At 38.5% G+C, this 27,867-nt stretch overlaps 1 protein-coding gene across 2 annotated transcripts in view; it reads right to left on the reverse strand.

The window, feature by feature from the left end:
* The window catches only part of tenm1 (teneurin transmembrane protein 1), a 373,978-nt gene that overhangs the window by 59,301 nt on the left and 286,810 nt on the right, over nt 1–27,867 (reverse strand). For both annotated transcript variants that reach the window (XM_031891499.1, XM_031891500.1), the window contains 5 exons: nt 27,443–27,562; nt 23,592–23,853; nt 21,700–21,967; nt 10,483–10,626; nt 2,327–2,576 (listed from right to left, as the gene is read on the reverse strand). In XM_031891499.1, the coding sequence (XP_031747359.1) occupies nt 2,327–2,576; nt 10,483–10,626; nt 21,700–21,967; nt 23,592–23,853; nt 27,443–27,562 (1,044 nt within the window). The remainder of the gene's footprint in view (nt 1–2,326; nt 2,577–10,482; nt 10,627–21,699; nt 21,968–23,591; nt 23,854–27,442; nt 27,563–27,867) is intronic.

Here is a 27,867-nt window from a genome sequence, read left to right on the forward strand (position 1 = left end):
GCATGAATTCACCTCATGTGTGGGTGACACATCTGAAAATACCTCAGAACTGTAGACAAAAAAGGTCCAAAAATGTGAAATGGCTTCCTTCTGCTTTTCCATATGAGTATGAGATTGATCTGTTTTGTCTTCTACCCAAAATTAACAAATATTCCCCCAATATTTGTTGCTGACCCAGTAGCTGGAGGCATTTCTCGAGTGACACTAACTACTTGCTGAATTGAACTTCACCATGCCCACTACTGACCCTAGTGCTTGACTGCATCATAAGCCTTCATTGCTCATATCACTAGGCTCCACTTCTCTGCTAACCCCAAGTAGCTGAGCCTAAAGGTAAAGTTCCCTGCCATAGCTATCTCCATCCAATAGTGTCACATTGAGCCACTTAAATATCCATGTAACTTTAGCTTGAACGCCAACCGGACTGCAGCATGTTATATAGAAATAATGTGGCAGAGAACAACCAAGAAAAAATCTTTATAATTCCAGCAAAGTCTTGTTAAACTTCTCCAAGTAAATAGGATTTTCGTCATCAATATTTTACATGAAATCATACATAGTTTTCAGCACAAATAAACTTGTATTTTTTGGAAGCAAGTAAGTTTCAGGTAAAACTTAGCCCCTTTGCTAAATGTATATTGAAGCACTAGAATTCAGTGTAAACTGTACAGAATCCACACAGGGTAAATTTAGTAAAGCTAAAGAAAACAGATGACATAGCCTTTAAGGATGCGGTATATATGTCACATACTGCAACACTATTCGCTACAGCGGAAATAAGATTGTGCCGTGTTGCCTGTGCTAAGCCGGACGCGTCAGTAAAGCCTCCCCTATCTCTGTATGCAGACACAAGCCATTTAATCCCCAAATTATATATTTGCCTTTTCAGTAACCACATTGTCATGTATAAATGGGCATATGTACAATAACTGCTTATGCAGTATTTTCCATAATCACACCAATCATGCCGGATTTTGCATAGCCCATTATTAACATTGCCAATTCAAAGGAATTAACCTGACAAAGGGCTGATTACCTTTCAGCCTGCTGCAGACTATGTTACAGATGCTAATTTCACTTATTTTGACACTTAGCCCCAGGATATACTTTTTAGATTTAACATCTAGTTTTGAAGTTACACCGTGGATCATTTTAAATTAGTGTTACAGCAACTTGAACATTGTCTATTCATTACCAAATAATTGCAATGCTCACTGCAAGTTCAAATTCATTATTTACAGGGAAACAATTACAAGTCTTTGAGAAGCATGAAATTTAATCTCGCTGCTTGTTTTGGTGGAAAACTACATTTCGAGACTGATGGTCTGGGATAGACGTCTTAAAATAAAAAACTGAGATCTTCAGAGCTAGTAATGGCTTAGCTGAATTATATTCATTCATAATATTCCCAAGCTGGGGACGCTTAACTTCTACTATGTTACTTAGCACATTCTCATTGTCCAAAAGGTCTGAAAGAGGCCTGCTGGCAATAATATAAAGTCCAGCTCTAGCATAGCTTTTCAGAAAAATCAGTAGGCAAACAGCCAAATCCATGTTGTAGCTCCCACCCTAACCAGCTACAGTCAGGTGATCCCAGTGGAGCCAATAAAAGGGCATCTATATGGGGGTTTTAACCTTGAAAGCAAGTAAGTTGCAGGTAAAACTTAGCCCCTTTGCTAAATGTATATTGAAGCACTAGAATTATGTGTAGGACTGGCCAGAAGGGATGACTTTAATGTCATTGGCCAGCTTGAAGTATATTGCAATATATGGACAAACAATCCCTGTTTTGCCTAAAGGGGAGGGCAATTCTTTGTAGCTCAATGCACAGAATGTCCTATATATATTGATAATGGGTGAGTGCAGAGGATCTCTTGTTGTTGTGTACAACCAAGGGTTTTTTTTTACCAAGGGCTTCTACAGAGTATTATGAAACACACATCTGTTTCAATAGGTGACATGTCACTTTGCTAGAGGTCTAGTTCTTAACAATTTCCCTTATTCATAAGTACAATGTAGTAGAATTGCCCATCTGTCTCTGGGTTGACTTTCTTTTAGTGAAGCTGTAGATTTGTGAGTACACAACATGTGTATTTGGGTATCTGTATATTTATAATAAGGGTTATGTATATGTAGCAGAACATGCAAGATGACCATCTTTGACCCTTTCTGCTTTGGGACCAAAGTGCATAATTTCCCCATAATGAATTATTTACTAAACAAACAGAGGCTAATTCAGTCTGCTTAATCTTGACTTTTCTATACATCAAATTGAAACCTTTTTATTGCAGATAAAGACAAACAGCTGCTTATAATAATTTCTCACCTGAGTTCTAACACACTGATGGTATTTCCAGATGGGTAAATCCTCCTGACATAGTTAAAATCGCCAACATATAGGCTTCCATCAGGTCCAGTTGCTAGTGCAACGGGAGCAAAGAGTTTGCTGTTGCTGGTTGGCCCATTGCAGTTGGAGCAGGAGATACTCCTCTGCTGACCATTCCCCATAAGTGTAGAGATCACTGGAGGCTGCTGGGATATAAATACATTTTCCCCATCTCCTTTGTGCAATATTCCTAAATAAGAGACGACACAAAAAGTTAAGTAAAAAATACATATTTGAAACTGAGTTTTATATATTATATATACATTTGTGCTAAGCCTAATAAGTTAAAGGGATACCATTGTCAAAAAAATGTCTATGCCCATTTAATTAGGGATATGCAATTCTCTTAGGAAATCTATTCAACTTCTACTCATTTTAATACCACTATGGAGTTGTCTTTTTTTCCTTGTTAAGCTTTCTTATCTCAGTCACTCTTTTAATTATTTCAGTTCTAGACAGGCTCTGTGGCCATAAAGCATAACAGAACTGCCGATTTGTGAGTGAGGCAGGCACTTCCTGTAATTACACTCCCCTGTGACAATACAGCAGTACAAACGTTACCATTATGTTTTCAACTAACTGAAGTATATTTTTTCCAAACTACTCTATTTAAATAACTGTTTTCATGCAAAAATAAATCATTTCTTTAAGGTGTTGTGCTGTGCAATAGAGCCTGTATCCAAGTTCACTCTCTTATGGTAATAGAGATAATCCTCCTCTATTCACATATTGCAGATACAGCTTAGTTTTCCTATAAAGTTCATTCTTTGGCTTCTGCTATTTTAATGTTGAGGATATCTGCATACGAGGACAGCTTCCTGGGAATCAGGCAAATTCCTTTTGATGTGCAAGTCAATAAATATTGCCTTTTGTGTTTATGGACCGTACATCATGAGTTTATCTGACATACTGACATTTCATACAACTCAGAAATTCTACATAGATTCACTAAAACAGTCACTTTGAGGTTTAAAATATATATAAATAAAACTGTACTTTCTGGTGCATGAATAAATAGGAAGGGCTTATGGGATCCGTCTGCCTTCCAACTTACTGTGCTTGTGGTACAGGGGTTAAAATATAGAGTGGCCATTGCCAATAATCTGTAAATCCAGGGGGAACACATCATACTACTCCACAAATAAACAATTGCTGGGGACCATAGAATCCAATATGTCAACTGTAGGACTGTAGGACTCAGAGAAACATACTGTGTAAGTGAGCAGTGCACACAGACAGCTGAGTCTACAGTATCTTCCACAACTACTATTGCTACAGCACAGACAGCCTGACATGAGCAACGTCGGATCTTGACCCGCCTTTTTCCAACCTTAACCCCTTTGCCTCTTTTACTTACCAACCCCAATAAACACACGGACACCAATTCATGGGGTAAAAATGGCCGCAGAACATTTATTAATAACAATCAAAGTTTTAATTTAAAAAATATCATAAAGAACAAATAAGATACAAAACAACTCATGAACACAATACAAATGTTTGTATAACAAACAACCAACTTTGAATAAACATACACCATAACATACACCATAACAAGCCAATAACTGCGCAGTGCAACTGGCGCTGCCAGCTGCCCTTCCAGCCCGGAACCCCCTACCCAATAAAACTCACCTCCTGATCCACTTACTTACCCCTGAGGTTCCAGGCATGCCAGCCCCAAACAATTCTCAAACTCCCTTCCTAACCCAACCATTGTTTTCCCCCAACTCAATCACCCTGCCAACACCACTCGTTGCCTCCACCTCTATAGGAAGGGAGGGTGGGCGTTTTCCTATGCTGCCTAAAATGGATGAGGAGCGGGAACGTTTTCAACTATTTATACCCCTAGTACAAAACAACCAATCCGATAAAAACTGGGAGTGGCTATGTATGCCCTACGGCTACATCATGCCCCTGCTTCCCTACGTTTCCCTACGGGTCATTGGGCTACTTACTTATACAATGAGCTCCTCTAGTCCCTACAGTTGATTCTACCCTGCAACAAAGGAAATATATTGCACCCAAAGGGATCCTTACTGTTGCAGCACTACTGTGTTCCTGTGTGTGATGAGAAAATACAATTTTCTCCTTGGTCTGAATGTTTGTTGTCCACTTGCTGCTACAGGTATCGGACCAGTTATCCAGAATGCTCAGGACCAAGGGTATTCCGGATAAGGGTCTTTCCGTAATTTGGATCTCCATACCTTAAGTCTTCTAAAAAATCAATAAAACATTAATTAAACCCAATTGGATTGTTTTGCATCCAATAAGGATTATTTATATCTTAGTTGGGATCAATTACAAAGTACAGTTTTATTACTACAGAGAAAAAGGTTATAAGTTTTAAAATTCAAAATTATTTGATTAAAATGGAGTCTATGGGAGACGGGCTTTCCGTAATTCAGAGCTTTCTGGATAACGGGTTTCCGATAAGGGATCCCATACCTGTACTACTTTAGTGGTCTCCCTTAAAGAAAAAATAAATCAAAACTAAAGGAGCGGGCTAGAAATGTTGTGCATTATGTGTTGCTTCTGTACCAGCCCAAGACAACCACAGCCCTTTATCAGGGAAGATCTGTGCCTACAAAGATGCCCCCGAAGCTCCCCCATCTTCTTTTCTGCTGATTCCCTGCACATACTCTGTGCTGCTGTCTCTTAACTGAGCTTAGGGGCCAACTCACATATACTGAATATACAGAATATTAATGTCACAATTAGCGATGAGCAAAATTATTTGCCAGGCATGGATGTGCTGCAAAATTCTGCATTTCGCCATTGGCAGATTCACGGTGAAAAAAATTTGATGAGTGAGGAAAAAAAACGTTGATTGTGTAGCTGCTTTTCCAAGGAGACACTATGTGGTGAGCTGCAATGCATTTACTTTGGGTTTTTACATTAAACTACCCTACAATAATGCAAAAAATTATTTTAATGTTTAAAAAAAGAAAGAAATGCAGGTTTAACAACAGTCAAGACATAATGAACATTCTGTAGCTGATAAAGCAAGGCTCTTCAGGGTCAACAGCTAATCTCAAATTGCTGCATATAACTAATGTTAAATGTTGAAGGCTTTCTCAGAAACTGGGAATAAAGGGCAAATAGAGTGACCACTGCCAGTCTGACACAATACAAAATGTATCCTTGTAACTAGAATCCAGTTTTATCCTTTCAAATTGGCCACTTGTAGCATGGCTTACTTCAGGTGTTTTTTTACTGATAGAGTGTGCAATTTTAATAACATATCAGAAGAGAAGGCAGTGCAATGGACAACTAAACCCTATCGCTAGCACACTTTAAGAAATCACATAGAGCAGGATTAAGAAAAAAGCACTTATGTGTTTTCTAGTGCAAAGGTGAATGCACAGTGCACTTAGCGGTGAACTCATCATATTTCTGCAACTGATTGCTACACGTTCACTCAGGCAGCAGTGTCTGGATGTTCATTAAGCATACACTTGACTGATTCTTCAAACAAATTCTTTTCGAATAACAGAGAACACTCCCGATTACAGACAATGGATTGGGTGAAAAAACAGTAGCCTGAGACGGTAGATTCGCAAAGACGCAGGCTTTTGGGTCAAGGATACTCTTGTACTTTTTAAATATTGAACTATACATGTACCATCGTGAACTGAAGCACTGCCTGTGTATTTAACAAAAAGACCTACATTTACTGCCTGAAGTCTTGTAATCAGTGCTAGTCTTTTGACAATGCAGGCTTTAAAAAAATAAAATAAAATATAAAGCGTAAATAAAGGCCCCACTTTAATGGTCCCACTTACTTTTAAAAGGTACAAACTTGCTACTTGTCTTATCACCTATAGCAACCAAGCAGCAGAAAGCATTTACTAGGCACCTGTTTAAAAGTAAACATCTTAATGGCTGCTATGAGGGACAGATTGCTGCCCAAGGGTGCAAAAAGTGATACTCTTGAGTGCATACTGCTCATTTTTTAAGCTTTAGCCAAAAGGATGCATGGATCTGCTGTCTGTGCAAGTAGTACAGGAGTGCCATACCTTTGTCATATTTTAATTTTAATTTTCTTGGATTAGTGTTTCCTGCTTGAAGACATAATAATGACATAATAATAACATGGATAATTTATGTTCCAAATGATAACTTTTTGTCAGTTAGCAATTAATGGAATACTTTTATACCTTTATACCTTTTATACCTTTATTATAGCATCCTGCAGGATTTTAATAAAGGCTTAGAAAGGTTAATTAGGGTTGCTAACTGGCTTGCATGTACTTGTTAAATTTGTAATGGCCTATAAATCCCTTCCCTTCCTATAAATGGCCACCTCTGCTCCTTCTATAACCCTACCAAGTCCGACCATTTACTGGCTTCATCCGCCTTCCCCCCGCCCATTTCCCTGTCCAGGCCCGGATTTGTGGAAAGGCCACAAAGGCCCGGGCCTAGGGCGGCACAAGTTTAGGCATGCCGCCCCGCCGCAACAGAATTTTTAAATTTGGCTCCCATACGGAGCAGTCGGGACCTCTCCCCCCTGCTCCGTATGGGAGTTTAAATGTGTGATTGCGCATGCGCACAAAGGGGGAGAGGGCGCCGCGCGATTGCGCATGCGCACTGGGGGGGGGGGGGGGGGGCGGGGGCGGCCCCGGGGCGCCGCAAAGTTAAATCCGGCCCTGTCCCTGTCCCTTATGTCATAACTCCACCCCCAAATGACATCACACCAACTCAAAGGGTGGTATTAGTCACAGAAAAAGGTGGAAACCGTAAGAGTAAGCCTTCCCAAATGAATACCAATGAATTTCATACAACACACAAGAGAGAGGCATTATACATGAAGTTGGCACTGCACTTATTTCTGCCATGTTTTCTGGATGGTATTTTTCATAAACTAGGTAATGCATTTATTCTACAATGTATCCTGGGAACATTATGGATGATATTGGCACTGCATTTATCTCACCATGTGTTCTGGGGATTTAAACATGAATCTGACATGGTATGATATATATAAAATCATATAATGTGTTCTGAGGGCATTATACGTGAAATAGGCACATCATTTATCCTGCCATGTGTTCTACAGTGTTTTTATAAAAGAAATAGGATCTTTATTTATCTTGTCATGAAGCCTGGAGTAATATACATATATCAGTGCATTTATATGGACATGTTCTAGGGCAGTGCTGTCCAACTGGTGGCCCGCGACCCCCCTCTGTGTGGCCCCCCACCTGTCTGGCTGCTTTGATGGCTTACTCTTGTGTAAACTTTAAATGGTATCAGTACTGTGATTAACTGCCCCCCCTGCATGGTTCTCACCTCAGATTCAGGCTGTAATCCCTCTGTATTGTTTAAATATGTAATCCCCTGTGTTGTTCACACCTTTTAATCTCTGCATTGTTCACCCCCTGCAGTGTTCACACCTCAGGCTCAGGCTGTAATCACCCCCATTGTTCCCCTGTTCACACCTCAGGAGCAGTAGAAACCCACAAATAATCCCTGCACACTACAAAAAGAACATATACTGAGGTGGTACTGCAATTAAAAAGTTTTTTAATATATAGTTATTGTGCAGACTGTAGGAGCAGTGCCAGCATTGTGTCACTGTAGGCTGCCTGTGTGTGCCATACACACAGGCAGCATAGGGCAAGCAGAGTATGGCACACACAGGCAGGGTACGGAAGGCAGAGTATGGCACACACAGGCAGAGTAGGACAGGCAGAGTATAGCACACACAGGCCAAGTTTGGCACAAACCAGCCAAGAATGGCACACACAGTGAAAGTATGGCACACGCAGGCAGGGTAGGGAAGGCAGAGTATGGCACACACAGGCAGGGTAGGGAAGGCAGAGTATGGCACACACAGGCAGAGTAGGGCAGGCAGAGTATAGCACACACAGGCCAAGTTTGGCACAAACCAGCCAAGAATGGCACACACAGTGAAAGTATGGCACACGCAGGCAGAGTAGGGAAGGCAGAGTATGGCACACACAGGCAGGGTAGGGAAGGCAGAGTATGGCACACACAGGCAGAGTAGGGCAGGCAGAGTATAGCACACACAGGCCAAGTTTGGCACAAACCAGCCAAGAATGGCACACACAGTGAAAGTATGGCACACGCAGGCAGGGTAGGGAAGGCAGAGTATGGCACACACAGGCAGGGTAGGGAAGGCAGAGTATGGCACACACAGGCAGGGTAGGACAGGCAGAGTATGGCACACACAGGCAGGTTAGGGAAGGCAGGGTATGGCACACACAAAGGCAGGGTAGGGTAGGCAGAGTATGGCACACAGGCAGGGTAGGGCAGGCAGAGTATGGCAGGTTTTTGCTGTACTACAACCATTAATATGGGTATGGTCATGTGATAACATGGGTGTGATTTCAAGTGGGTGCGGTTTCAAAAAGGGGAGTGGTCAAAACTGGCATCCATTATCGGCCCTCCACCACGTAGGTCGGAAAAATTCCGGCCCTCGGTACAACAGAAGTTGGACAGCACTGTTCTAGGGTATTAAACATGATGACATTTCTCTTACTATGAATACTATGTATTGTTCTGTGTAGAAAATATTTTTAATTGACCTCTGCACACAAATCAACCTCTGCCAATGCCAGGGGAAGAAGTCCCAACACTATGGTGCTTTATGCCATTATTTTATGCCTATTTGAACAAGTGACAAGTTAAAAAATTGTTTATGTAGGTTTGCCACTTTGCCAGTGCCTGCCTGGCTGGTATAAATGACACAAGATTCCAGTGTTATTAATGGGGAAGTTATTTAAAGGACGTAATAAGGCATCCTAAAAAAAAGAATTCACTTTGGCCCCTTATTAAAGAAGCTAGTGTAATGTGATTGTGGGGAAATGTCCTGATGCCTGCATCCCCCAAACTAACTAGGAAATCTTATGGCAGATAATTACTGTACCAAATCTCCCGTTTGCATTACTTACTTTCATTCTTCATCTTTTAACTGGTGATAATTCCACTAGAGTAGAGAACTGCCTGCCTTGCTTTTGCTATTTGCTGATCCCAGCCCCGCTAAGATCAGATACTGAATCCCTTCAGGTAGAGAAAGAACTTAAGCAGTTGACTGTTTACTCATATAGAGATCACAGCTGGGTTTAATCTGATATTACGAAGCCAGGTAAATGCTTAGGGATTGAGTGGGATTGCAAGAACAAAGACTGCGTGTGTAGAGACAGACAGTGTAAGACTACAAATGAACTACAGCAAGGTATTGTGTGTGACGCCGCATAAGAACCTGCTCAAGATTCAATTTTCTAATCGTGAAGGTAGCAGAAAATGTTTCCAAGGAAGGGTGAATAATGACTCTGACCAGGCTAAGCTAGTATTTCTCTCGGCTTCTCTCTCTCCGTGACTTTAGAAAAGCCATTGCTTCTGCACTATTCAGCTGCTTATGAGCATGTATTTAAAGAAAGCATGTATGTAAGATATGCATACAGTAATTCCTACTAGGTTTGATATGGAAATTTTAGTCTCGTTTGCTAAGAACAGGCAAGGTGCAAAGTGAAAAAATCTGCTCAATTTTCCATTCCAGAATTTACGGAATTTCAGTTTTATTGCATCCCCTGCAAATCAGTGGTAAACGTTTTGCATCATCTCCCCCTTTGTAAATTACATGTCATATTTATTTGTATGATTATGGGCATTATGTGGCTTTTCCTCCATTTGTATCCCATCATGTCTACACCAATAAAAATAGCATTCATGCCAAGGGAACCCTGTACTAACTTAATGCCTGGCTTATAGTGCTGCACAGTGCATCCTGCACCTCAGTTATAAGTAACAGACATAAAGGTATTGGCCCACTAGGTGCTACAATATTAGTGGTATATACTACAGAGGGATGGTACAAGTACTAATCTTATTGGCATTTATACAGACAAGCATTGCACCCAATTAGAATTCTCCCATATAGAAAAACAAAGCCCTTTTCAAAGTTGTTATTTTGGCAAATAAAAATATATAATGCTAAGCAATTATAACTGTTTACTAAGGTATTGCAGTACTATATGGTTAACACAAGTAGATTTGTCATATTTTCCTCAGTTACTACTATAAAACTCATGGACTTACAGATTATTAGAAGGCAGTGCAAGTAGCCGACTTACCATTTTGTGGATTTAAAATATGATGCTTGTTGAATGACCATCCTCCAAGGTTTGAAGCATCCATCTCAAAGCCTTGCAGCGTGACGGTTCTTTTCTCCCACAACACAAAGTCTGTGCAGGACTCATATTCATACCCAACCGACACTGCCATATAAAAAAAAATTGATATTTAAATGCATTTCACGTGCAATTGGATTTATTTGCTATATCATTTCATGCATTAAGACTTGCACATCATTCCAAATAAGACAAGATGCTGGAAAAGATGTGCAGGTATGAGATCCATTATCCAGAATGCTCAGGGGTTTCCAGTATTTATGTAATTTGGATCACCATAATTTAAGTCTACTAAAAAATAATTTAAACAAATATGAAAACCCAATAGGATTATTTTGCCTCAAGGATTCACGCAGCTTAGTTACCACCAAGAACAAGGTACTGTTTTATTAATACAGAGAAAAAAGGGATTCATCTTTAATAATGTAAATTACTTGCGATGGTTCGTCTGAGCTTTCTGGATTCCAGATAATGCATCCCAAAACTGTACAAAATTAATTGAAATTGCCTTTGATTTCACTCTAGGTTCTGACTAAATCTAAATCATGGTTTGTCTCCCCATTCTTGATTATATTCAAACGTATACAGTATATTATATATATATTCTGCACAAATTTGTATTCTTTATGTACATTATTCAATGTTAACTTGTGTCCACTAGATGGGGGCAGTCAGCTATTTTCCTTTATTGTGCAATTACTGAGCATAATAAAATCATGCCTCTGTGATGTATATGACCTCAATGGCTTTTGGTTGCCAGCAGCATCACTAAAGGGATTCAGAAGGGGCATGTATCCACATCTGTGCTTGGGCATAGAAATCATCCCACTTGATAAAATTACAGAGAAAAAAAAACATTGCATTTAACTAACAGGAGCATTGCGCTATACATTTTAGTTGCATGCATTTATTTATACAGTTATTAGAATAGGAAGCTTCTAGTCGTTCATCCAATTCAGTCTTTTTCTATTATTGTATCTTGAAGAGAGCCCGATATCTAAAATCTTTAACCATCACCTACAGTATTTCTTTACTTTGTATTGCCTTCCTATACATTCTTTTGCTTTATCTACCAAAGTACACAGCCAAATGTGGATTCTACTTTTGAGCTGAATAACAGGAAAATCAGTTGAGGCCATTCTGGTGACATCAATATGGAGGCTCTTCCCAATGTGTGTGTCTGTTTAAATCTTTGCCTCTCAACTCAGTTCTGTATGTCATTCCAAAATTATTAAGAACCTACAGTGCTTTATTATCATTGCTCATTCATTGTTGCAGTACTAATGGCAAATAAAATGTGAATTTGAGATTAAGAGTCCCTCTAATTGAACCCAGCACACACAGACCTATACTGACCTAGCTATACACGCACATACATAAACCATATATACCAACATCAATACTAACTGTAGATATTAGTATCACAATAGCCTTGAATATTATGCTTGTTCAAGGACTCACCCAAGCCTGTCTTAAAGGCATTAACAGAATCTGCCATCACAACATCACTAGGAAGGACATTCCCAACCGCACTGCCCTCACCATGAAAAACCACCTACGCTGCTTCAAATGGAAGCTCTGTACCTCTAATCTAAAGGGGGGGCCTCTGGTGCACTGATTTTTTTTTATGGGAAAAAAGAACACCCCCTATCTGCCTATAATCCCCTCTAATGTACTTGTACAGAGTAATCATGTCCCCTCGCAAGCACCTTTTTCCAAGAGAAAACAACCCCAACCTTGGAAGTCTAACCTCATAGTTTAAATCTTCCATCCCCTTTACCAGTTTAGTTGCACGTCTCTGCACTCTCTCCAGCTCATTAATATCCTTCTTAAGGACTGGAGCCCAAAACTGCACTGCATACTCAAGGTGAGGCCTTACCAGGGACCTAAAAAGAGGCAAAATTATGTTCTCATCCCTTGAGTCAATGCCCTTTTTTATACAAGACAGCACTTTATTTGCTTTAGAAGCCACAGAATGACACTGCCTGGAATTAGACAACTTATTATCTACAAAAATCTCCAGATCCTTTTTATCATCATCATCATCATCATCATCATTTATTTATATAGCGCCCGCAAATTATGCAGCACTTCACAATAAATTAAAAAAACAGGGATCTTAAATTTTAACAAACAAGGGCATATAGTGTAACAATAGGATCAGAGGGCCCTGCTCACAAGAGTTTACAATCTACAGGGTTAGGGGTACATTGAAACAAAAGGAATGTGGATTCTGATTGATGATTTATGATACATATATAAATGTCGGATCAGTTTAGATACAATGAATATGCTTCCCTAAACAGATTAGTGTTTAGGGAGCTTTTGAAAGTTTGGAAGGAAAGGGAGAGTCTGATGGGTCAAGGCAGAGAGTTCCCGAGACAGGCAGGAGCCCGGGAGAAGTCTTGCGGTCAGGTATAAAAAGAAGTGATGAAAGGAGAAGAGAGGCGAAAGTTAGAGGCAGAACATAGGTTGCGTGAAGGAGTGTATTTTTGGATCAGAGTGTTGTTAGTGGAGTAGCATGGGTCAGTCCTTGGTCCTTTGCTTTTTAACTTGTTTATTAATGACCTGGAGGTGGGCATAGAGAGTACTGTTTCTATTTTTGCTGACGATACTAAATTGTGCAAAACTATAAGTTCCATGTAGGATGCTGCCACTTTGCAGTGACATTTGACAAAACTGGGCAGCAAAATGGAAAATAAGGTTCAATGTTGAAAAGTGCAAAGTTTGCACTTTGGTAAAAATAATATAAATGTGAGTTATACACTAAGTAGTAGTGTGTTGGGGGGGGTCTTTAATTAAGAAGGATCTGGGGATTTTTGTAGATAATAAGTTGTCTAATTTCAGGCAGTGTCATTCAGTGGCTACTAAAGCAAATAAAGTGCTGTCTTGTATAAAAAAGGGCATTGACTCAAGGGATGAGAATATAATTTTGCCTTTATATGTCCCTGGTAAGGCCTCACCTTGAGTATGCGGTGCAGCTTTGGGCTCCAGTCCTTAAGAAGGATATTAATGAGCTGGAGAGAGTGCAGAGACGTGCAACTAAACTGGTAATGGGGATGGACGATTTAAACTATGAGGTTAGACTGTCAAGGTTGGGGTTGTTTTCTCTGGGAAAAAGGCGCTTGCGAGGGGACATGATTACTCTGTACAAGTACATTAGAGGGGATTATAGGCAGATAGGATGATGTTCTTTTTTCCCATAAAAGCGATCAACGCACCAGAGGTCACCCCTTTAGATTAGAGGAACGGAGCTTCCATTTGAAGCAGCGTAGGGTTTTTTCACGGTGAAGGCAGTGAGGTTTGGGAATGCCCTTCCTAGTGATGTGGTAATGGCAGATTCTGCTAATGCCTTTAAGAGGGGTCTGGATGAGTCCTTGAACAATCAGAATATCCAAGGCTATTGTGATACTAATATCTACAGTTAGTATTAATGTTGGTATATATAGTTTATATATGTCAGTGTATAGATAGGTCAGTATAGGTTTATGTGTGCTGGGTTTACTTGGAAGGGTTGAACTTGATGGACTCTGGTCTTTTTTCAACCCTATGTAACTACTGTATGTAACTATATGCAACATCTTAATATTCAGAAAGGGTTTATTACAATGAGAGCTAAGAATTTGTGTAATCCTCTCGCTGAATCAGTTGTACTGGCAGATACATTTAATTGCTTCAAGAAGGGGTTGAATGGCTTTTGAAATACAGGGTTGTTGACGCAAATTGGATAGGCTTCAGAAGGGTTTTGGTCAGGTTGGAATTGTATTTTTTATGTATTGTATTTTTTAGTTACTATGTTACTATTTGTACTAGAAGTCTGAATCCCTAGGAAACCTGCTTTTGAAAGTAGTGAAAGCTTTGAACAGTATTTTATAAAGAAAAAACTGGCTGTGGTGCAAGTTAGGATATATGTTTGTAAATCAGCCCATAAATATGTCTTTAGCTTCATCTCAGAACTTCAAACAACAGATTTTATGCTGGATGAGCCTGACTTATTTTTAGGTCCTTCATAAATGGGGACTGGGTCACAGCAACTCATCATTAATCTACTGGTTTTGTTGTTGACTAACAAGTCACTGTTAGTGTTAAGTGCCTGTGAAGCAACGGATGGAAGCACTGTGAGAATTAGATGAAAAGAATTGTTGAGGCAGAAGTTAAAAGCAGATCTACTTCTCAGTTTTAAAATATGTTAAATGTACTGAAAATGTGACAGACCCAGTTATTAACCATTTAGGGGCGACACACTACTAATCAAAACGGGGTTTTTATAGAAAAACAGAAAAACTGGACACTGAATACAGGTAGAGTCTATTTCCTGTTTCATAGAGGATAATTTGTCTCTTTCAGCTAGCATTAGCCCTTATATTCTGAGAGGGATATAAACTTATATACTGTTCCGTGATCTCCGAGGGAGTCCTCAGAGAAAGGACTTTAGCAAGAGTAGCAAATTTGACTAACAATAACAGTCTGCAATGCTACTCTGATTGACTTCAATGCACTTATTGAGTCACAAGTATCAAGCCTGGCACATCCCTGCCACATATCTGATACCTGTGTTTACCTAACAAGAAAAGAATTTATAGGGTCACTAGACTGAAAATATTGTGTAACTATTGAAGAATCTATGGCATATACATATCAGTAAACATTGCCCTTTTACATCTTTTCCTTTCAGCTGCCATTTTGTGCTGTTTTGTGTGTCTCACTGATCACCTGACAGGAAATAATATGGATTCTAACTGTGGGAGTAGAGAACACGCCTCTGTCCATTTGAAACCTAATGTGTGTGTCTTCCCTTTGTTTTTGTGTGAGCGCAGAGCCTCATACGAGCCAGAGGGATGGACTTTAATACTTATAAACCAATATATACAGTACTTATAACATGCCAGTGTTTCATTATGGAATTATCCAGTGGTGTATACTATTGGAAAAATATATTTTATATGTATTTGTTATGTATTCATTTGGAACAGTGCAATTTTACCCATAATGCAGCAATGCACCAGGCACTTGCAGAATAAATCTTATATTTGGGAATTGAACCTGGGTCCTAAGTGCCTATTGCTGCAAGTTTTCAAGTGAGACGCGACAATGTCACACAGCAGCATCACATCGCTACACGGCACGTTGCGGCCATGGGCACCGCCAATATTACTACTGTTATGGTTAACCCCTGCTGTACTGGCTCACCCATAACAATACGAAGTGACCCACTCCTAACACTTGTGCACAGTTCAGCAAAAGTACTTGTGATCAAACATACCCCTTCTGATAAGCCGTAAGTTTGATCACAAGTACTTTTAATGAATTGAGTGCATGCAAATGACCTCTAATGTCCTTTGAAATTAATTCTCACCATTTGCTTTTCCTCTTACTGTCTGTAAAGGGCTTTCCGAAGTTTCCAGTTTTAGGTTTGCTTAAGGTTCTATACACAATATCAGATGCAAACTGCTATGTTTTTACCCATATTGCAGCATCCAGCTCAATGCATCAAGCTGTAACATATTTCTTACATGATATTTATTTGCAGGGCTGTGACAGAACCCAGGCCCTGTAACAAGGGGCACTTAATCAAAAACACAAACATGGTGACTTCCACCAAATGGAACACACATATGGACACATTTTTGCATAAGCAATATAGGTCCAGTGATGCATAAAGAAGCATTTTATTTTTGAACTAGGGGAACAATGGCAATAACACATGTTCAGGAGACGTTCTAACCATTTTGGTGTCTAGTGACTACTGCTTACTTAACCTTCCTCATTAAAAGTTACAAGCCAATAAATAATTTGCACTCAGTTGTGGATATGCACCGTCAGTATGTACATTTGTACCTTTGTACTAAATTCACAGGCAGCCATTCAGACTATGGCCTTATTGTTTCTGCACTAGATCGATTTCAGATAATTGCTGTTTGGTTGCTATTGTTTAGTGGCCTGGGAAAATGTTTCACCATATTACTGCATAACATTTCAAATAGCATATAACTTTTCAGTTCTATTTCATAGACATATATATTTCTAAAAAACATTTATATATATATATATATATATATATATACATACAGTATATATTACACAAAAAATATGTTGTACCTTGCAGCAGTAGAGAACTGCAGAGGTTAACCCTCACTTTCTGCAAAATGTCATCTATAATATTGAAATGCATTGCCCCCCCCCCACCTGTGCACAAAAGGTTTTTCAGAGCCTGCACTGCACCAAGCCAAACAAAGGTTCTCTAAACCATGAACATTGAAATGAGCCGTAAAGTTATTGTGAGAATGCTCAGGAGGAGGCAGAAAATAAAGACTCAGAATGAAATCAAACTGTTCTCTTGCAGAAAACACAACTCAAGTCCAAAAGAAAAAAAAAGAGAGAGAGAGAGAGATCGATCCAACCCATGGCTCAGATCCAAATCCTCTATTAATAACATTAGCAGTCTTCATTTTCAGATTTCAAAACCCATCAATTCATTTTGTGGTATGTAAGGATAACCATTATACATTCATCAGAAAAGGGACAGGCGCCTACTTTGCTTTCAAATACATATTAGGCGTCTCAGAGATTTGTCAGACATTTCCTTGCAGAACCCTTATACCCACGTGATACTGTATATATTTGTTATATTGCTTATTTACAGAGGATTCATCCTTGGACCTGCTCGCTTTGTCAGTGCTTTTCTCTAGTTATTTGTTACAATGTTGATGTGCAATTTGTAGTTAAGTGATATTTATGATTTGGTTGATGGATTTTTCGTTAATTCTGTGCTTTATTATTTTTCAAATTTCCCTTGATTGTAGAGTCATTTGCAGTACCTCCTACTTCCTATCATGTTAGTCAAGCAAAATAAACTTTACTTACATTATACATTTTTTTAAAATTTTCTTGCCTTTAGTCTTGGAATTTACAATAATAGCAAGCAGACAGGCTCCATTTTGTGGACACTGTTATTGAGGAACGTTTTGTATAACCCCTGTTTGAAAAGGACTTTTATTATACAGCTTTTTATGTGTAGGTGATAGGTCCCCTTTTGAAAAAGAATGCAATTACTCATTATTCTCTGTATATAGGCATTTCAATTAAGGGAACCAATGAACCAAACCGAAACCAAAACATGGTGCTAAGGGGCCCTTCATATGAAAGGTTACAAGCCAAGAAATGAAACACAAGTGATACATAAGATATAGGTTTATGGATGGGTGGCATTGATGTCTAAATGAATGTCACACACTGATTGAGGCACAGGAGGGTGTAGTTTGAAATATTAAGAGTGTTACAATAGGTAAGCTGAGGGCAGCTGGAATGAATGGAAGCAATCTTCCCTTATTGTAAGGATCTTAAGGGATCACTTTAAAGCAGAGAAGGTGGGGCAGAACATAAAAGAGACTTGGAGATTTATACAGTAACCTAGGTGGTTACAAATTAGATTAAAGAAGAAATCTTGAGAATCATAAATGCAAGGACCATTTGTACAGTACTTTGAGACCATCAGACAAATATAGTTGGAGCCATATTGTATGGGCCTTTGAAGATTAGAAATCGGAGTTTGATAGGGAAATAATTAGATATAATATTTTAGCTAGCCGTTACACATACACAATAAAACACAGAAGAGATGACTGGTGCAAGTGATAAAGTGGGAAGGAAAGCTACACAGTCAAGACATGGAAAAGGGGGGATAAACATTTCCCTATATGACTTTTGCATGTGCAAAACGTGTCTATGGACACTTTTATGACCATAAGAATGGTTTGGGTGTGAATTAAATTTGGATCTTTGTGCAAGTATATAAAATAATAACACCTCACAGAGAACATAATGTAACCCATGAAACAAATGCAAAGTTAAGTTAAATACATTTATGCTTATTAATCTGGTTTTACCTTTTGCAATAATTACTGTTATTATTTCATGTGGTGACATATTCCAGTATTGTCCACTGGGTCTTTTACTATGCTGTCTCAGTCAACTGAGCTATTATCCCAGCCTATGTTTTCCTAACTACATTTTCTAAGGTACAATAAAACACAGATAGGTGTTCTCTTTGGGGTTTCAACTGGCTTGAGAAACACACTAGCAGTAACATTAAAAGAGCAAGAGGTACTAATTATCATTATGCGTCTTGCTCACCATGCACCTTGCACACAATATATAAGTCAGCCGCTGTAATCGGGCAGTGAGTGCTGAAACTTGTCCCTATCCCTTACTAGCATGACATATAGTAAATACTAGAGGGGTTACCTGGGAATGCAAAGTACTGTGGGATCCTAGTTTTTAACAACTACCCAAGCCAGGTATTAAGTACAGATCTTCACTGCATAGAAGACTGCACTGTAAATCTTGCTCTGGATGCATTCTCAAAGAAATAAGGGCATGGCGAGCAGATGCTTTGCTCAGTGACCAGGAAAAAGTTTCTAAATAACACACATAGTACTTGCACCCTGGTTTAACAAATAACCTCTTGTCATTGAAGAGGTGCCAGCACGTGAGGCTATATTTTATTATTATTACACAAGAACCATGAATATCCTGTAAATGATATTGTTAAAATGCTGCTTAGTGATGTCATCAGTTATATTCAGTCACATGACTCCCTAAATCTTGGTATTATAATAAATAAAGTAGCTTTTGTTGTAAAATATGTCACTAGAAGTCACATCAGAGTTCCATGACCTGTACTCGGCCTTCAGCCTCGTACTTATATGGTCATGGAACTCCTTGGTGACTTATGATATCCTTCTATTTTACAACAGGGGTTACTTTATTCACTATATAAAAGTTTTATATTTCTTTGCCAACACAGTGCCATATGCCCTTTATTGCTTTTCAGGTTTTCACAGCATGTCCGAAAAAAGGGAAAAAAATTCTTTAATGAACAGATGTTTTATGTTCACTTTCTAGAGCAGACATATGAAAAGCATTAATGTTCCAGTTCTAGGCAAAGCGGAGCTTAATGTATGTGTCCCCAATCTAGTTAACAAGAAATGGAAATGGTTATCTCACCAGTGCAAGCGACACACATTACTGTCAAATGTGCACTTGATAGAACGAGTTAATGAATTTACTCATGTCACAGATATACAATTTCTAATAAAAATACATCAAGCACTTCTTACATTTCTCAACCCTGTTGACAAGGGATGTAATTAAAATGAAATGCATTCTAAAACAGGAGTCTTTGTGAATATATTAGAAACAGTTAGGGTTTAAAAATATACACGTGTGTGCAGCTGCTTATTAAAGAAAGCTTATAAACAAGGAAATGATTAGAAAAAATATGCAATTAAGGAAGGCAATAAATCTGCCAGAGCCAGACCGTATGTATGGCAAGCTGGGAGAGTAATGAACATTGTTGTTGTTCTAAAGGCAATCTTTATGTAACCTGTATCTTATAAATAGATGGATGGCAGGCTTCATGGCTAAATTAGAAAAGCAATAAAACAGAACAGCTGAGTGATAGAAGGCGGGGGTAGAAGGAAAGTCAAAAAGAAGGCAAAGTGGCAATGCTCAGCATCCCTATGCACTGCTTAGCCATATGGTCAAAACTTATTTTCTGCCTTTAGATGCCCTTTTCAGCTAATTAACAAAACTGTAGCATTTCCTGCCGCAATATATTTCTTTATTCCCTTTTAGTGAGAAAGTTCTAGGCATGCACTGAACTGACACTTATTTGCATGAAATCAAACATCCAGCTCTTCCAGTCTTTCTCCGCACTAATGAACACAACCCCCACCAGCCGCTGGAGCAGGACCAGAGGTAAGCAGGCACTGGGAAAGGCCAATACAGATGAGATCAGAGCTTTTACTTGATCTTTTTCAAAAGGTATAAAGATGAATTTGCTTGCAGCTGCCTACAAAGAAATTTCCCCGCTGTATGGGCTCAAAATAATGTAGAAACTAAAAGGGAAGGCAAATTTTTTATTGGGCCCCCTACCCAAATGTAACAGGACATTTAGACCTGATATAAGGTTAAAGGGATAATTCACCTTCAAGTTAGCTGTAAGTATGTTATAGAATGACAAATTTTTAGAAACTTTTAAACTGATCTCTTTTTTTATAGTTTTTGTACTATTTGCCTTCTCCTTCTGACTTTTTTCCAGCTTTCAAATCGGGGTCACTGACCCTGGCAACAACCCATAAACTATTGTTCTGTATGCTACAATTGCATGGTTACTTTTTATTACTAATCTCATTACTTACCTATCATAATCATATTCCAGTTTCTCATTCAAACCACTGACTAGTTGCTGGGAAAATTTGTACCTTCTACATAATTGTAAAATGTAATTTAAAGCATGTATAGGGCAGAATTTTACAGTCCTTGTACCTCTAGATGCAAATGAAAAGAGAACTATTTTCTTCTTTTTGCATAGAAATGGTTTTAAGAATGTATACATAACTTATTCTTTAATGTTGTTTCTAAGAACGAAACACTGTACAGGTATGGGGCTTGTTATACAGAATGCACAGGAACTGGGGTTTTCCAGATCTTTTCATAATTTAGATCCCCATACCTTAAGTCAACAAAAAATACTGTAAATATTAATGAAACCCAATAGAATTGTTTTGCACCCAATAAGGATTAATTATATCTTAATGGGATGAAGTACAAAGTACTGTTTTATTGTTACAGAGAAAAACATGAATTAATTGATTAAAATGAAATATATAGGAGATTACCTTCCCATAATTCAAAACTTTCTGAATAATGGGTTTTCGGATAACGGATCCCATACCTGGGATCATGCCAAGGTTAAATCAACATTAATCACCAACTTTGTAGACCTGCAACATTTCATTAGAAGTTAACTTTACTAAACCATGAAAAAATGCAGAACAAACAATTTCTTTCGAGTTCTATAAACACCACCCCTCCCACAACAAAATTGTGTCAGATTATCATTAACACATATGGGGTATATTTATCATAATGTGTAAAAAGTGGAGTGAAACTTTAAAGATGATGTTGCCCATAGCAGCCAATCAAATGTTTTGCTTTGGTTTTCTAACTGTTGCCCTGGGCAACATCACTGGTAATGCTTCACTCCACTTTTTACAGAGCATGATAAATATACCCCTAAGATAATTTTGTCAGTTAATATCTCTGGGATTTACTAATTACACCACACATTTTCTTTAAATAAAAAAAACAACATACCTAGTGCTTCTGCCAGGCCCAGAACTTTTTGCCCATAAATATCTGTTTTATTCCAGGCAAACGTATAGACCAGGTTGATGGCTGCAGGGAACCATTTCTGTACAAGTCTTCCTTCCACTGCTACTGTCAAATGTACCTTGCTGAGTCCAACAGGGATGGTGGCATGGGTCAGAATAATATACACAAGGCTTTTGTACCCTAGTGCTCGGCTGCTTAAGTAGTTGATTTTTAGAAAGTTGGATGGGATTGGAATTTCCTCTTGGGCCACCTGGAATAAAGAGGTTAGTTGTTATACAAACAAATTCTATCCAGGCAGCAAGAGCTAATTTACTGCTTATAATGTTCTGCCCTGTTATTTTACTTACATTTCAAACTTACTGATTGGATTAAAGCTTCTACAGGGATCCATTAAACTTGGTTCTGCCTCACAGGACATGTCTGTGTGACCTATTGGTGATTGTGAAGATGAGGGACAAGCAACCCTATGGGGTGTCATGACTTTTTAACCCCATGATGCATGATCAGTTCTCTGGGGGCTTTTTTTTAAGTCATCTATGAAATAATTGCTGCTTTCAAAGCAAAACTGATTTTAATTACTACTAGGAGGTTATGTGCCTATACAATGGCAAACGTGCTTCTCTTAGCCTATTACAGGCTTTTAAAGGGACATAAGGGTTATTATTTTGTGGTAAGACAACTATTCAGTAGTCAATTTACATTATATGACACAATGTAGGTCTGCAACCCCCTCCACTATAATAAGATTATCTTAGAAATTAAAATAAAACATATGGGAGTAAAACACCAAGGATTCGGGTAGACTGTGCTTTCTCTGTGTGGTTCTGGAAATTAGTGCCAAGAAAGGGTTACACATAATGATAGTAAGGAGAGGCAGGTAAATACTGCCAGGTAAATATCCCACAAACAGGCATTTTCTCATGCATTCTATCTCATCTATCCATCTATCCATCTATCTATCTATCTATCTATCCATCCATCATCTATCTATCTATCTATCTATCTATCTATCAAAAATATTAATATCCATCAATGTTATTTGTTTTTATTAATCATTTATCTATGTTGTTCAGTATGATCTGTTTTAAAGCGTTTGTAGTGGATTTACTGTATATTACCTTTTTCGAATCCCCAAGATGCAAAATAATTGTGCTTATGGAAGCTCTGTTAGCGCTGAGAGAGAGAGAGTATAGAAGGCACACAGGGAGGATTTGGTGTAGATGAAAGGATAGGAAAGGATGCTACTGGATAAAAAGACCTGGATTTATGTTAGTGACTTCAAAGATGATAAAAGGGGAATAAAATGTTCCTGAATAACAGGAAGTGTATTCAGCTTGAAAAAGGAAAGTAAATCTTTAGAGCTGGATTCTGTACAGTTTTAGCAGCTTTGGAAGTGTGTCATTAATAAGACCTCTTCATATCCCAGAGAGTAGCCTATGGGCAAAGTAGGTACTGTACAATATCTCAATGAGAGAGTGATGAAACCGGTATCCCCGGGTAACAAGATTTTTTAAGATTACTTATTCATGCCAAAGGTGAATTAAGACCATGGAACAACGCACTTCATAAAAGGAAATGCCTGTTTCATAATGGAGCAAACAAGGTGTATATGTAATTAATAATACACAACAATGTATATGAGGATACTGACTCAAATGACCTTTTTATGTAGGCCTATGAACAAAAATCCTATGTATCACTGCAGTGCAAAACACGTATCAATTTGAAAACTTTCAAACCCTAGACTGAATGTATGTCATATGCCAACATAAGCTCTTTGTGGCCTTTCACAGGCCATTTAATTCTTTGTTAGCCAGTACAAACATGGCTGCCTAGATTGATATCTGTTTTGTAAACCTTGAACACTATAATACCTGAAGTTCTGGAATAACAGATCCTCTTTGGGGGCAGGAAGCAGCAAATGTTGTTAACGGTGAAGGAAGGACAATTGGGTTCGGGCTCATGAAACTGCTCATGTCACACAGCGGAGTCTCCGTTTCTATCCTCTGCATTACCACTTTTTCCACTACGATATATTTGTTCCATGGCAGCCACAATGTCCTCTTCACAGAAACAAAAGGTGATCTCTCGAAAAGGAGGGTGACAGATATTCCACCAATCGTGACAAGGTCAAAACTAAAAATAAACAAATAAAAAGGCCCAAAGCAGAATGAGAAATGTGTCATTGTCTTTTTAAGCCTTCGCTGGAAAAACCGCCACCATAGCAAACAGGATTAGAGGAACATTAACATTTAACGGCAACATGTTAAGAACACAATTGAGTTTTGCAATCTTTCTTGAACTGTAGTATTTATAGGAAATTGATCTTCAGTGTTGATCTACCAATACATGACAATGGAAACATGTTAACATTAGAAGGCTATGCTTTCTGGGAGAGTAAGTGAATTATTGAAGAAATTCTTGCAGTGTATTAGATTACACTGGCTTTAAGGTTAAAAATCTATTTGGCTGTTGTATTTTGGTTTGTAGCATTGGAACCTACATTACACATACCCCCGTATGTAATAAAATGCACTAAGTTTACCCAGTACCAGTAACCCATAGCAAACAATAAGATGTTTGCTTTTAAACAGGGAACCAGTAAATTCTACCTGCTGATTGGTTGTTATGGGTTACTGCACCTGGGCAAACTCAGAGCCTTTTATTACCTAACCCAAAAAATTAACAGCAGGCCTAAGGCTAGAATTATGGAGCAGCCTCCAAAATTTCAGGGAGATAGGTACAGGTATAGGACCTGTTATCCAGAATGCTTGGGACCAGGGGTATTCCAGATAAGTGGTCTTTCTGTAATATGGATCTCCATACCTTAAGTCTACTAAAAAATCAATTCAACATTAATTAAACCCAACAGGATTGTTTTGCATCCAATAAGGATTATTTATATCTTAGTTGGGATCAAGTACAAGGTACTATTTTATTACTACAGAGAAAAATTCTGAATTATTTGATTAAAATGGAGTTTATGGGAGACGGGCTTTCCGTAATTCGGAGCTTTCTGGATAATGGGTTTACAGATAAGGGGTCCGATACCTGTATCTATATTAAAGAATAATAACCCCATGATTTTCAATCTGCAGCCATTCAGTATCCAAGCAGTATGTTGCAGTTGGGCATCAATGGAGGATGAAGGACACAGGAAATATGTCCTCTCCGCCCTACCCTATAATCAGTCCTAGTTAACAGAGACATCTGGCACGTGCAAGGCAAACAGCTTCAAAGTTAATTTATAAAATAAACCTGTAAATAAACTGAAATTAATGCATTCAACTAAATTCATTTTTGGTCAGTTTTCATAGGTGGGAATTTTTTTCCCATGCAAATTATTTGCCTGAATGAGGTGTAAGAATTTGTCTATTTGCACAGCTCATTTTTACCACAAGGCAAATTTTCACAAATCAAAGTAGCTAATAACTCACACAGGAATGAGTCTCAAGTGAATTCTAACACCAAGCATGTTAAGTCATCAACCCCCCCTTTTTCTTGTTTATAAGCCCAGTAACATCAGGCAATGAAAATGAATAATCTGCACGCCTTTATGCACACGCAGTCTGTACTTGTATGTATATGGTAAATATGTATATGGTTTTGTTTTGATTTTTTTGTGATTCATTATGCGACAAAACTGTGACAAAATACATCATCTAAAAGCAATTGCAATCATGTAGAAGTCAATGGCAGGTGTACTTTTGACAACTGAAAGTTCTTTCTTTGCTTCGTGGTTTTAGAGCAGGGGTGGGCAAACTTTTTGGCTCAGGGGCCTCATTAACTAACAGACGGGCCAGACCGGGCCGGGACAGCGTTACGCCCGGGGCTGCCATCAAAAATTATGGGGCCTCTCAGCTCCCCCCAGCGACCCGCTGCTTCCTCCGTGTCATCCTTCTGTTCCCCAGCTCCCCAGTGCATTCTTTTATATGGTTGCACCCCGTGCGTGCTGACGCTGTGCGCACGCACGGGGCGCAACCAATCAGGGCCCGTCATTCTTTTAAGGGGGACGGAGACGGTGGGCCGGATTGAAAGGGCTGACGGGCCGGATGTGGCCCGCGGGCCGTAGTTTGCCCACCCCTGTTTTAGAGGGTGCATTTGTGCAACAATATGAAAAAGTCACGGTTTTCACATTTTTGTCCCATGTCTTTTTTGGTTCATGCCTTTTCAGTTGGGATCTTTTAATACATGCCTAGACATTCATAGTTTTAGTGGAAATGAGTTTAGTCGTGGGTTAAAAAAAACTCTAAAACCAGGAAAGTTAGATAATAATCAGATAATGTTAATAAATCTGCCCCATAATGTTAATTTTTGCACATGCTGTGAAGTTGTTTTGTTTTAGAATATAGCTCTGTGTGTGCTTAGTGCATTCCTTCTTTGCATATTTACATTTCAAATGAATGAGTCTATGAATTTCAGGGAGAAATGCTACAATTTGTGAATGAATTTTATTTTTTCATGATAAATCTAATTTTAGGCATCAGACTCACAGCTTATGTATATTTCTTGTAAATCTCTTGGCAACACTAATTTGGGCAGCACTCCAAGATTATTCCCATTTTAAAGCATCTTTATTTGCACAAGGCAAAAACCTCAATCTCTAGCCACATTTAAACGTAGGCACTTTATCAAGCTGGAAGTGTATATATTATTATTGGAAGTAAATGCTACCAGTAATGTTGCCCCAATCAATAAGACCTTTGCTTTTTGTTTCTAACTTTAGGTAACTCTTCAAATCAAACATCTCATTGGTTGCGATGAAAAAGATAACCGGTGATATTTATCTCCTATGTTAGCAAATACGTCCCATACTCCCAATTCAAGGTCAATCCTATGACACATGACTTGTGAATAGCAGTTTACAAAAAAGAAACATTTTTGGTTTTGACATCAGTTTTGAAGAATTCCTGGTATTAATTGTGAATTAACATGTGAAGAAAGTGACATTGGAAACAACAATTTTGCTCCTGCCTGTATCAGTATAAATAAGCACACTGTTTGCCGTATTACTTCTCATGGATATTGCATTCCCTGTAAAGGCCAATAGCAAAAGATCCAACCTATTTGTGGCTGTAGAACATTTCCAAGCCTAGTGGGTATAAAAGATATGACAAATCCAGTTCTTAGGTAAGTACAAATACAGTATTTAGTAATGTAATATCCTGGAAAATAGTCTTGCTGGATCCCTTCTGGCACAACCACAATGGGATTATTATCAGAATCTTTGCTAAACCAGTGTATTGGGAGATTGCAAGTCCTTAAATTCAAATTTGAAAAAGTGTTACTTAAAGAGAACAAAGGTTTATACTGTGGTAAAGAGGTTATCTTTTAATGCAGATATTCTCCAAAATAGTTTGTTCAAGCTTTTAATCAAATGATACCATGTTCCAATAAGAATGTGAGAAAATGTATCTGTGTACTGTGTATTCATTTGGGGCCTTTTATATAGTTCCTTCATTCTATACTACTTAGTTGTTTTTTTCTTTATTCCTTATATGCTGCAGCTGATGTCTTTGGAACCTCTTAGAAATCAAAAGATCAGCTTTATTTCTCTTTATCTGCTAATTGCAACAGGACCCCAAACACCATTGAGTCTCCCCCTGCTTTGCTGCCTCTGCTTGGGATAGTATGCAACTACTATTGAGTAAGTCTACCCTAAAGCAGAATAATGCTGATTTTGAATTCAACATCAATGATTTCCTAGAAATGACTTCACATTTACCTTCCATCTTGGCGACTAATAGTGTGCCCATAGTCACTGTGATGTAAAAAGCTGACGTTGACCCCCACAAGTGGTGTTCCATCCACAGCTACCACCTGTCCCCGGATTACACAGGCACGACTGAAAAAAGGGGGAAAAAATTATTAAAATTTAAGAATTATATCTGCAGAAAACATTGTGTTTCCATATACACAATTTGTTTGATTTTATCTACAATAGCTCTCAGCAACAGCACCAGACATTGTTCCCTGTGCAGAGATCTATAAACTCAGTTCGACTGTGACACTAATGAGCTGCAGGAGGGAATAAATTATATTGGCCACCTAAGACTAAGGCTTTATGACTAATACTTTTAAAGTTTGGGAAGACATGTAGAATGTTCATGGGAGGCAATCAAAGAAAGGGGAAAGGAAAGAGAAATGTAC

Source organism: Xenopus tropicalis, chromosome 8 (genome assembly GCF_000004195.4).
Source record: "Xenopus tropicalis strain Nigerian chromosome 8, UCB_Xtro_10.0, whole genome shotgun sequence".
Lineage (NCBI taxonomy): Eukaryota > Metazoa > Chordata > Amphibia > Anura > Pipidae > Xenopus > Xenopus tropicalis.